Source organism: Acyrthosiphon pisum, chromosome A1 (assembly GCF_005508785.2).
Source record: "Acyrthosiphon pisum isolate AL4f chromosome A1, pea_aphid_22Mar2018_4r6ur, whole genome shotgun sequence".
Classification (NCBI taxonomy): domain Eukaryota; kingdom Metazoa; phylum Arthropoda; class Insecta; order Hemiptera; family Aphididae; genus Acyrthosiphon; species Acyrthosiphon pisum.
In genome coordinates, this window is record NC_042494.1 from 9114008 (window position 1) to 9127590 (window position 13583).

At 28.4% G+C, this 13583-nt stretch overlaps 1 protein-coding gene across 1 annotated transcript; it reads left to right on the forward strand.

Moving 5' to 3' along the window:
• The first annotated feature begins 5623 nt into the window (after positions 1-5623).
• LOC100162575 (dynein regulatory complex protein 8-like) lies at positions 5624-13238 on the forward strand. Its single transcript, XM_001949060.5, has 4 exons — positions 5624-6099; positions 8264-8387; positions 9951-10170; positions 13099-13238. The coding sequence occupies exons 1-4, from the start codon at positions 5841-5843 to the stop codon at positions 13180-13182; spliced, it is 687 nt and encodes a 228-aa protein (XP_001949095.4). The 5' UTR covers positions 5624-5840; the 3' UTR covers positions 13183-13238.
• Positions 13239-13583: the final 345 nt, after the last annotated feature.

Consider the following 13583-nt stretch of genomic DNA (forward strand, 5'->3'; position numbering starts at 1 on the left):
ATGTTGGATTGCGTAGCAAGAATATCCGAACTCAATTTAACATTAATTCATTATTGTAATGTTTTCCAATTCTAGAGCACCGTGCCAACAATGTAGGTGTTTCTAACCGCTTCATGGAACATTTAGGACAAGTATTTTACTGTAACTAGTTCAACAATTGTATATCAAGACTAATAAATAATAATGAATACAAGTTAATAATATATACAGTTGATTTGAAATAATCATGTGGCTCAATATTAATTTTTTCTTATTTTTAAAAATTGTTTTCGTCTTTCTCTGTAACATATTTTATTTCCATTTCATTAGAAATTAATGTCTTTGGGAACAACAGGTAGTATATAAATGTACCGTATGTACTATATCTATAGTATACTTACATAATGTTGACTATTGTCTTCTTCGTAGCAAACAGATCGCGTCTCGGTGATTTTAAACAACATGTTGGACGTTGGTGTAGGTACATATTGTGGCCCCAGCTTTTAAGCGACGATGATTATAACAACATACTACTTAATTTGAAACATCAACCATAATTCGCGTCTTATACAGACTTAAGACTGATGTGACTAAAGGCTTTAAGACTATACAGGTATGCGTTTTAACAAATTAAATGTTCAGGTCTTTATTGATATGTTGCTATTCCGACATTCCGACTAAGATAGTAATAATTGTGATATATAATATTATAAGTAATAATATTTTGTGAAATATCATTCCAAATAATTTTTCATTATATTGATTGAAACAAAATATGATAACCCTCTACGGCTTTTGTTATAATAAATGTAATTTTATTGATATCATTTTTGTAAGTTCTGAAACTTTGGTTCGGTTCACGATCTTTAGAAGTACAATATAGCCGTATAGTGTATCTAAGTGTAAAACTTTTGATAAATTTAATATTTGATAAAATAATATACATATTTTGTGTATAGGTACTATGTATATATTGTATACTTGTAAGAATTTAGGCCATGTATATAATATGATATATTATGAAAATATACTTTTCAAATATTAATATGATATTCATTAATTCCAATTTAAATAAAAGAATTTTGATGTATCTTCAGATGTTCTTTGTATTCAATCAATAAAAACATTGTATCATTATAGCAGAAAAAGTGTTTCAACTTTTATAACTCTGGTTATTTTAATGTAAATCTTATTTGCCATTTTTCTTGAATAATATCTGTTACCACCAGTTACCACTCATTTAACTTGTATCTGCAGACTATACCATGGATAATATTATATTTATATATATATATATATATATATATATATGAATAGGACATACGGCATAATGCGCTTAAAGAGAATATAATATTATGTTTCTAATATAATTTTACTGCAGTTATTATTTATCAAAGTTGTCAGTTGAGATTACCACAATCACAACTATACATAACTATTACGGCAACACATATAATTATCATATTATTTAGTGATACTAAATCTTAGAGCAACAATAAAAAGTTACTAAATACCTACTCATGTCCTATCCATGTATATTGTATATATTGCCTAAGGTTTTACAGCTTGTTGTAGAAAAAAAAACGATAAAATCAATAATAATATAATATATTTATCACAGTATATTACATATCTCAGAAGATATTCTAGATATATGATATTTATTTCAGTTGTTTCGGCGTAACTTATTAAGCGATACCAAGTCCTACAAAATTGAAACTTTCACAAATTGTTTATTTATAAGTGCTTACAATAAATACACGAAAAAAAATATACTACTTATGGACTGAAAGTAATATTGGAAATTGTATGTACTCGGAGAAGCTGGTGTATCGATAACGCGATGTTGATGCTTTTACAGTATTTGTGGACAGAGGGCAAGACTTCTGGAATTTCGAAAGAATTCCGTTACTTCATGGGCGATTGGACGTAGAAAAAATAGTCATTATTTTTGTATACCTCGTGTCGTTTATTGAAGTTTCAATGTCTAGAAGTCAACGTATTAAGTGCATTTTAAAGTCCCGTAAAGTTCACCAAATAAATTATACAATATTTACAACCAATATTTTAATTATTTACATACAATTAAATGTTTGTTTTATTTTCTTATTACACAACAATATAATCAGATTTCATGGAATATGAGCTGCTACATTCACAGCTATAATTTGTAGAATAGATACAGTTGGTAGATATGATTACATTAGAGAGTAATATGATGATATTAAATTTTTTTCAACAAATAATTCTTTGAGATGAAAAATTATATAGTGCATAAAGAGATAATAATTATTAAAAAAAAATGTGTATGGTGAATTGATATAACGCATAGAAAATAAAATAGTGGATTTGTTTGATTGTCCTCCTCGGTAATTATTTGTGGTTATATGTATTATACTTTGAATTCTCTAAAGTGGTATAAGTCATATAGAAAGCTGGTTCTGGATATTATTGAATAAAATAATTTTATGTACATAATGCTAATACATTCAGTTAGAGATATATTTATTCATAATACACTGTTATTATATGTTACAATAAATTACCGTAAACGATTAAATATTGGTTACTACGTTACTAACCATAATAATATGGTACCTATTGACTTCGGGACATTTATTCATTGGGAAATATTATCTAGTTTAAAAATAGATAAAAATTAAATCTCATTATACTATGTTATTCTTAAAATAACCACAAGTAACCTAAAAAAAACACACATAGCTTAAGTTTAAATTATACTATACCTATACAATTAGGTAGGTGCCATGGGTTAATATTTACCACGTGCGCGTAAATGTGTCAACGAAAATTTTAAATGTTACGGCGGGTTAAATATGTTTTGGAAGTTCATATAATAATATAAAAATTTTGTTGGTTACGGTTTCAAATTAAATATATAGTTATAATAAAATATAAACTTAATAAACACACCTACGAATATAAAAACGAATGGTTAGTCTGTCTGTGTATGTGTTCTTTATGCATTTCTAAACTTTCTTTTTGTGTATATTCGAATGGTTCCTGTAATGATTTAGATTCACAATTTGACCTGGTAGGTCCAACCCGGAGAGGTGTTCAAACAGGGATCTTGAGATTTGCGATGAAATCTTTTTTTATAAATAGTTGTTATTGGTTAATAATAAATAATTGTTGTTTTTACATTGTTTTATTCTTGGTTTTACTGATAACTTTTTTTATCTATTCGTACAAATGTTTAGTTATATATTGGTTAATGTTAAATTAAGGATTTTATAATACTTGATAATTTTTTTCCGAACGATGAAAAACCACCTGATTGTATTCAATCCACCGTACGTTGAATAATGTAAAAACGACATACCTTGTATACATTTTATACTTTTAAGTTAAATTATACACTTACGTACGAACCACGTGGGGTCCATGATCTACCACAGGTAGATTACCTACTGTGTATCACAGACATCACGATTTTTTTTCGGGGCAACGCCGGATAATTTAGCTAGTATATAATATTATAATATATTATGTCGACATGCATTTTCTTCTTTTTTTTATTGATACATAAGTAATCGAATTATTGGGATAATTATTTTATGGTTTATACTAATGGTATTCCATAAGTTATAATTATAAGTGCCTATATTATTACATTGTTTTGATTTTCTGACGTTTCAAAAATACAATAATTACGACCACACGGCGTAATAGTTAGGCAAATCAGGTACACCACTGCCACGAGTTATATTTTTGCGCAAGGATAAGTTACAAAATATGATTATAATATATATATAACAATGTTAAATAAATTGATAATTATTCTTTTCTAATATTTTCTAAACTATGTTGGATTTTAAATGCTGTTAATAGTAATAGAAACACTATTAGTTCAATATTATAATAGTTATTTAATTAAATAATAAATAATTTGAACTGTAACAACTTCAATATATTATTGACTATTGTAAGCCGTAATAATATGTTTAATAAATATAAAAAATATGTGCACAGTTTTGTTTCTGATTTCTAAAATAAAAGTTAGTACTTCAGTTTGAAACTTTTTATTTTAAAATTATGTTTTTAAAAAAATCAGAAAAACTGTTAAACCTTTATTTATATTCTTAAGATTGAATAATATCGTTCATGAATTTAGAATAGTTAATTACACAGTTTTAAATAAATCCACTATAGTTGTTCACTGAAGTACCTATTCATGATGTATGCGGAGGATGTATTGAACAATACAAATAATTCAAATAAAACGATGACAGAAAATTATTTAAAAAAAAAAAATAAAATATCATCATTCTGGGTTCAACTATGCTGGTTATTCAATAATATAGAATCATTATTTGTGATTTATTACCAACGTTTTCACGGTCAGTCTGTCAGTCTCGCAGAATTCATCACAATATAATAATAATAATATACACACTTTGTGGAAGTTACACGATACATACACATAAGCAATAATGACAATATTTTGGATTCTAAATATTATTTGATCTTGAATATGGCATACAGTATCACGCTGTGCACAAGCCTTATTTGATGCATAATATGCTTGTACCTGATCTGCCTAAGTAACCAATGGCAACCCTTTATAAACAAAAAAAGTTTCAATGTCCGCCGTGAATCTCAAGATACCTTTTTTACCACCACTTTAAAATGCGTATATCGGAAAATCCTTTCTTATAGCACATCTAGAGCATCAGAGGAACCACTATTCCAAATTTCAGGTTCGTACGTTTTGCAGTTTTTGAGATATAGCAATGAATGAGTGAGCAAGTGGTATTTGGATTTTTTATTTAAAGATTAATTAACATAGTATAAATAATATAAAATTAAGTTGGAAGTTAGAGAATTATATAAATAATATTACTAAAGTTATATCTGATTGTACCATTTTTTCGATTTTTTGTAAATATGAAATATTCTATTCGATCAATGATCTTTTTGGGAAAATAAAATTTAATTTTAGGTCAGATTTTTTACTATACAATGATTAAACTAAATGCACTACATTAGATATAAAATAAATCAGAATCGTTTTATAACATAAGATTATTGGATCATAAGACTTGCGAATATGAACTATTAAACATTAAGTCATTGATGTTGTATGCTTTTTTTTGTAGTATGACTATAAAAATTTTATAAAAATGTTGGAATTAAAACTACCACCATAATCTGGCTTTTTAAATATCCTTATATTGTATATTATTTTAGATTTCTAATAGGATTTTTTACTAAGAATGAAACACGAACCAGGAACGACTTTTCTCAGAAACGCTCATTGGTTTTATCGTATGCTGAAGATGGCATAAATTCCCACGTAATTCTCTTAAAAGGTTTTCGTTTGAACAGAAATAAAACAATATTGACTATAGATTTTCGTTTATCTTTATTTTGTATTTGTCAATAAAGTTATAATATGTACAGAGTATATTATATGACACTGCACTGATCTTGAGTGTTTGGAGAGAAAGATACGTTTTTTCTACTATCAATAAAAAACTGTAATATTTTAATAATTCAAAACATTACTGTATGATTAACATTATTATTGTAAGCATGATAAGTTTTATCATTTATTTATATTTTTACAATTACCACCGACGGTATCAACCGAAATTTATTGTACCATGTAAAATGTATGACTATAATATTTCTATTTTTTGTTACGGAAAACGGCATAGTCTCTATAGCTTGGTAGTGGTAAGCGTACCTACTAAACTCGATTACGAACAAATGAATTCAATAGTGATGGAGTCTCGTAATGTTTGATCGATAAAGCAGCGACTGGGTCGCAATACACATCTGCCGTGACCAGAACAGTCACAATACGTTGAAGTTAACGTACACAACAATATAATATTATGATGGACGCGTCTTCGACCACGTCTACGATCACGACTACGACTGCAACGACAACCACTTCGGTTGTTACGTCGTCGTCGGCACATCCAAACGCTTCCATCGCCACCGGAGTAGGTTCGCAAACGGCCGCCTCAGCATTGTCCTCGGCGACGTCAACTTGCACGGCCGCAGCCATTGCTGACGCTTTTGACATATTCGATCATAGTGGCAACAGGACCATTGATGTACGCGAACTGGGCACAGTACTCCGTTACTTGGGTAAGGTAGTAGACACATACATACGCTAGGTATTGCAGATCGGTAGAGGGATACTAGAGAGACATTTTGTGGTAGGATAGTAGAGACCACATCGTATTATTATGTGCTTCGAGGAGATTTTTGAACAATAAACATCTTTTTTCCGTGTAAATGTAGTTTTCACTTTTTAAATAACAATATAAGTACCTACGTTATTTGTTTCAATTTCTAAGAAGAACATTTTTCTGGATAATTTTAATTCATAAAAATTGAATTTTATAACAGATTAGTTAGGCACCTTAATACTTAAATAGTTACCTTATATAACTTTATAAATAATTAAAAATATTTTTAAAGAACAAGGGAAGTGTGAAAGAAATAGGTAGGTGTTGACAGCAAAGAGCCTAAACGGTTCATAAAAATATTAGGGTTGAAAATATGAAAAAGAAATCATACGTTGTTATTAAAAATTGTCGAAATAATATAGAAAAAACAATTTTAAGTTTCAAATGTATAATATGATTAATAGATCAAAAAAACACCAATTTTCAAAATGTTGTTATGCTTAGAAAATATTAGTATAAAGATTTTTAATCAACATTTTAAGAAGGTAATTACGGTTATTCGTTTTTGACTTTAACAAAAAATATATAGATTTGAATCTGTAGTGCTTAAATATTCCCTTCTTCCGATATTTTTTTTTAGGTTTTCTCAACTTTTTTAAAAAGAATTGACCGTTTTTAAATTCTCACACTTCACCAAACACCTACTAGATGAAATATTCAACTACAAACTACCCAAAAGTAGATTATATGTATTTGATATCGTAATGCCATACAATTTTCTGATTTGATCGAATATTCAAAGACTTAAAAATGTATTCTTAAGTATTTTTAATTGTTATTAGAAAAAAATTGTCTTGTTCTACTCAAAATCAAAAATTTATGTCAACCAATTATACAGCTAAAATTATGTTACTTACTATTTGAACAAAACCGTTTTAGTATTTTAGTTTTAAAAGACTTATCTGCTAATTTGTCATATTTATGAAAGGTGTTAAATAATATTTGAAATCATAGAACCTTCAAGTAAAAGTATAAAAGTAATTAATCAGTAGGTATTAATATAATTAAATTACTTATCCACACTAGTTTTAGGTTTATTATTTTAAAGCTCATACAGATGTTTTTGATGAATAGTGTTGAGTAAAAATTATAGTATGATTAAAATTTGAACTTGAGACGACTTACAGGGATATAATAATATATCTAGAGTAAAAACGAAACGGTGTTAAGCTGTCAGTAAACACCACTGATCCACCTTGTCATGCGACGTCCTTAACTTTTGTTTACTGATTGAAAACTTATGGTATGTAGAGTAGACGTATGTAGAATGTAAACAATCGGTGTTATAGATTTAATATTGGTCCAAGTATAATCTTATAACGTTGAACGTATGCGCAGTCATTGACATGACTTTGGGCCATAGATCGGGCTATAGGGGTAATGCGGTACTATACATTTTAAAAGCCATACATTATATGGAATATCAAGTAAAGTTCATACACATACCTATTATACTTTTATGATTTATCGCTAAACAGTGGTTCGTGTGATGGATTTATATATTAATACGCGAGCATTTTTTTTTTCGTATCAATAACTCCGCCTTTACCAATACATATAAGGGAATAAATAGATAATATATCATTGGTATATAAAAGTGTTATCGAGTAGAGTTGCATAAAAAAAATGTATTCATATTATGTGGCCGTTGAGGCAGGTAAAATACGAAAATATAAACACTCACATAGTAAAATAAAACCTTTTGTAGTCATACTATGGTAATTGGTAACACAAAATATATAACATAATAAGTAATAACCTAAAAAATTTATATAACTAAACAAAATTATAGTTGTTCCATATAAATAAATTATTCATACGAATAAAAGGGTTAGAACAACAAACGTCGGTACCGAACTCTGTGTGTGCTAAGAAACGCAATATTTTAGAGCGTGTTTATTTTACAATTAAAATGATTTTTCTGGTCAAATTTCGACCGTTGGAATTAGCTGATAATTAATAAAATATTTGAAAGTTATTAGATTACATCATTGTGTTAATATAATAATAATATGATCAATAGTTTCATAAGTAATGTGGTATATTAAAAAATATCACAGGTTATGTACCTTCGCAAGCCGACCTGAGAGAACTTGCTGTAAACGTTGAAGATCACGAAGCGACCGGTACCGTACATCTGGCGGCATTTTTACCATATGTCGAAAATGCTATCAGTGAATACAAGTGAGAAGGAATCGGGTACATGGTGATATTTTAATGTGCATGCTAAACAATAAACGAATGTATTATTTAATGTTGTTGATGTTTGAAAATGCAATATAGGTAATGGTGTAGAATGATGATTAAGCATATTTTGATGATTGGACAACACTTAGAACGTGAAATGAGAAAAGGATGGACGTGATAAGCGTGTATAATTATAGTACCTTATTATCGGAAAATTCAAAATCAGTATCTATTGAATTGTAATGACAGTATATTATTTCATACGCAAGTTTTACAAAGATTCTAAAATTTATTATAATTAGGTGTAGGTACGAGAATGAAAACTATTTCACTTTAATTTTTGTTTCATGTATTTGGTGTCGGGCATTTGCATATCAGTTGTTTATTTTTAACGGTACTTAGAATTAAAAAAAAACGCAGTTTTTAATCAACTACATACTCTACAGACAATATAATATTTTATATGTTCGTTGTATTTAATTAGTTATATCTACTCACTTTCTGCTACTTTGCATAAATATATTAGGGTTTAAATTAATTAACAGAAAATGAACACATTGAAACCTTCAGTGATTAATTGGCTGCATACATATTTTTTAATGAATTTATTATAAACTACAATGTTAAGAGGGAAAAAAAATCCATTTTTACTAAATTTCATCTCAAATTAAATTTATATTATACTGGTACTTATACCTTTTTTTCCATTATGAACCGGTGACACTGAGTGAACTAGTTTCCTAATTTCCTATGGATTTCCGATGCCACCATTGTTTATTGACACAAATACAAGACCTTTACAAATACTATATATTTGATATATAATTAGCATTAAACAATGAACATACAATATTATAATGCAATATATATTATGCATATTATGAATCTGGAGTTTCTTTTTTCATTTTTGTGCTTGAAACAAAACAACCTCTCCTAGCTGTGCAAATAATTACTCTATAATATAATAGTATAGTACTTCACTACTTCAGAATAGTTGTTTGTTATAATTCTGTGCTCGTATAATTGATTGAAATTGGATCCAATAAACTAAAGTTCCTAAAATTGATTTTAGCACGTCAGACGTCTACAACTTTATAGTAAAGTTATTGTTCTATACAATTTAATTATAATTTATTTATGTTTGTTCTAAGACAGAATAAAATCAGTATGTATTTTTTGTAAGAAAATATACGGAAGACAAAGTATACTTTAAATAACAGATTGTGACGTTAAAAATGGTCTACCATTATTTTTGGTACACAAAAGGACACCGTGCTAAAATGACACCGGTATAATCAATCAAAATATCCTCGCTCCATAAAAATTAGTTTTTTTTCCCTCCCACAGAATTTCGACACGTCCTTCTCCACTCTTATTCCATTGATTTAGAGTACGTTTTACAGTTCAATACTGGAATTAGAAACCACTGAAAATATATTTGAGAACCAGAATATAAAACCCAAAATATATTATGTCCCTGATGGTATACAATGCACTGCAACCCATGCTTCTACGTTATTAATTATAACAAAGGTACATTGTGACATTATTTTACAACAGATATCAGCCGGCGTCAGCGTCTGAACTGCTTAGCGCTTTTCGGGCCTTGGACCCAGAACGGATCGGCACCGTAAGCCGTGAGTGCATGGAGTCGGCGCTCCGTCACGATGGAGAACCATTCGAAGACGAAGAACTAGAAGAAATGATGTCTGTCGCCACCATCGAAACGGCTGCAGGTGGCACCGTCATACCATACGAGCTCTACATCAATAAAATCTTGGTGAGTGTGCACTCGGTACAGTCCCATTTTTGTTTTGTATCTCACAGACATGTATACGTATATAATTTACAAATTATGTAATAAGTGTACCACTGTACCTATACATTAACGTATGCAATAGGACACTAGGTACTAGGTACTCTTTCTTCCACTCGAGTTGTCTACTGATCATGAGACATTATATTGTAGGCCACAATACATATTTTTGTGTTTAAAAATTAAAAGCAAATATTTTACGTGAAATTGTTTGAAAAAGTTCTCAAATTCGTGTACCTATTAGCATAATCATTGATTATAGAAACAATGGTATGATTTATAGATGACGTAACACACTCGTTTTTTAATGGGTGTGATAAATATAAATATAAATTTAAAAACAATTATTATGATAAATTAAACGGAAAGTAATAAAATGTTCTATATTTATGATGTATGGTAGGGATCACTGATTCTTATTTTTGTAGGGAAATTTCATTAGGAAGTTTTTAGAGCCATAAAAATTGAATTTACTACATGTTTATCCAAAAATAATGGAAAGGTAGAATCAAAAAACTAAAGAAAATATCGTTTTATTCCTCATCAAAAATTACAATATTTGAAAAGTAATTTTTTCCGCGGACCTCCATATTTGAGCAACACGTGATGTATTAATTGTATCGGTAAATAGGGTGTAATTTACCTCGAAAATAGACTGATAATGTGCAGTTGCGTCATTGAACGTATTTTATTTTGTGTTGAGAATAAATATAAGTGGCTTATAGATGTTTATTGTATACCTATCTCCAAATACCCAGGTATAAATAAAATCCATAGCGCGTTGTCAAAAACATTTTAGTTTAGAGATACAAGTTTTAATTTTATACTACATGTACAAAATTGAAAATTAAGGCCCTCGCCATTTATCTGCAGCTACCATGGAAACACCGAACACAATTTATAAAACATGCATCCATCAATCTTAGATAATAGTAGTACAAAACAACTGCCAACATTTAGCTGGTAAGAAGGGCGATAGATTAAGGGAGATAATGAGAAAGTAAACAAAAAGAAAATCTAAAACACACATTTATTGTATAGTCACGAACCACTGATTTCATTACAATATTATACAATTGTTTTGAAGTAAATACGAACAATATTACAATTTATATTATGATTTATGACTAGTATACAATAATTGTATACGTTAATGATTTTAAAAGACTCTACGAGACCTATACTATAATATTATATATTTATATGCATTTCAATTTAAATCATATACAACATTTATTCAACATCAGAGGCTCAGTCTGAAATTATAGGTAGGTACTTTCGAGTATTTAAATTTTTATTTTCCTATGTACTATTGCTTAAATAATAATATTCTATGGACTTTTTTAATTTTATTCGACCCACTAAAATATCTTTTAAGTACTTAATTATTATTGCGGTAAACATTCAGATTTTTCAACTAAACAAATTTACGAGAAATTTTATAATACTAATTATTTGACTAGCTGAATCTCCGTGAACTATTCAATGAGGAAAAGCATTTTTTTTCTGTAAACCTGGTAAAATAATTAAATATTGACGAATGTTAGCCACGTGGTGTCAAGATGACAAAATATACTCGAAATAAAAATAGCAGTTAGTCGAGTAACTCTAAGTGGACCTAGATTTGAAATCCGAGTAATATATTTACCTTTAGTTACATAAAAATCCACACAGAAACACGATGCCTTGTTTTTTTTTTGCACTCTAAAGTTTATAGAATAAACACTTCTCAATTTACTGTATATACAAAACATGTCCTACATTTTTTTTTTTATCCAAGAGACACTATATTATATGTAATGCACAAAACGTCGTTTAAAAATTATTTGAATTGGTATAATCGTTGTTGAACCTCTGGGCTCTGTTCGACATTGTCATAGACATGGGGCATGGCTAATGCGATCTTCATATACGAGTGACGTAACAATAAAATTAATAATAGTCAAAAATAACATTTCTTAGAAAGTCAAGTTTGAAAAAAATATATTGCTGTAACATTTTATAATATATAATACTGTTAACAGTGAAGCTCAAAGAGAGGAAATAGGTAGCCACTCTATAATATACAGTTATGGGAGTCGTTTGTACCTCGTAATTTAGTCACTCTATTGTAAGTAGGTACCTACGTAAGTGTGTTAAATTTTAATTCAATGATAAAATAGCATTGCATAGGAAAAACGATTCTGAGCGAAGACGGTTTTGATACCTATTGCTAATAATATTAGTTTACAGTAGGTTGGTTTAATTTTTGCATAAAACATTGTTTATTATTAACTTTTGATTCAATATCACCTTCTACCTTACTGTAAAACGTTGAATAGGTTCGTAGTATAAAATAATAGGAAATAGCTATAAAACAAATGTGTCAATGTGCTTATAAAATATGATAAAATACGTAAAAAATTCTAGTTTTATTTTTATTTTTTTGTTTTTCTTCATTATTGGAAAGTACTGGGTATTCTAACTTCCCCCCTCCCCCCCATAGTATCAACTAGACTCATATTTCCAGTAGAAAAAATATTTGGAGTTAAAAATCTAATTATTTTTACAGTACCAAAACGTGATTATAGACACGTAAATACAATAATAAACACACGTCATTGTAAAATCAATACATTCATTACTCCGCTTAGAATCTAAAATTGAAGTACCACGTGTGTTTTGTGTCATCAGGTAGGTCACGTGGCCACGTGTCACACAAATCCTATTGTTATTTCATTATTTGTTACGTCATTCCGCTATATGGCAATAACATCATGTGATAAATGTTATATAAATAATACATTTTGGTTTTTTATTAATAGATTCCGTTAAAAAAATTAAAACACTATTTTAATTCATAATAATATTAGTAGTTATCCTTGATTACAAAATATTACATATTTTTTTCAGGTGACAAAATGGGACACAGAACAGTATGGTAGTAATACCACGACTATTACAACCACTAACTCAAAAATATCCAACAGAAAATAATTCATAATATACCTAATTTCTACATAAAAAAAAATATTATTAACAAGTAATTCTTAGATTTATTTATTAGTGTAAACTAATGTATGTTAATTATGTTAAATATCTACCTATAATAATCGTGAATAACAAGGCGCCCACAATATAATATAATATTTAAATAAAAGTATACATAATTGACACTTCTCGGAGTATTGTTCGTTGATTCCAAACACTTAAAATATTATAATTTATAACTACCTAATGGATCATAAGGAAGATTAATAGAGGATGCGATTAAGTTTTAACTAACTATATTAGTACATAACTTGAAAATTTCAATAATTACCAATTTAAGTTACATAGATTTTTTATGAAACATCCAAAAAAGCCATTAATACTAAAATATAGGTTCTTACTAAATT

Excerpts from the sequence above, each read along its gene's own strand:
- LOC100162575 (XM_001949060.5), top strand. The coding sequence starts at position 5,841 with ATGATGGACGCGTCTTCGACCACGTCTACGATCACGACTACGACTGCA. Across the intron at positions 6,100-8,263 it reads CACAGTACTCCGTTACTTGG|GTTATGTACCTTCGCAAGCC; the intron begins GTAAGGTAGTAG and ends AAAATATCACAG. Across the intron at positions 10,171-13,098 it reads TCTACATCAATAAAATCTTG|GTGACAAAATGGGACACAGA; the intron begins GTGAGTGTGCAC and ends TATTTTTTTCAG.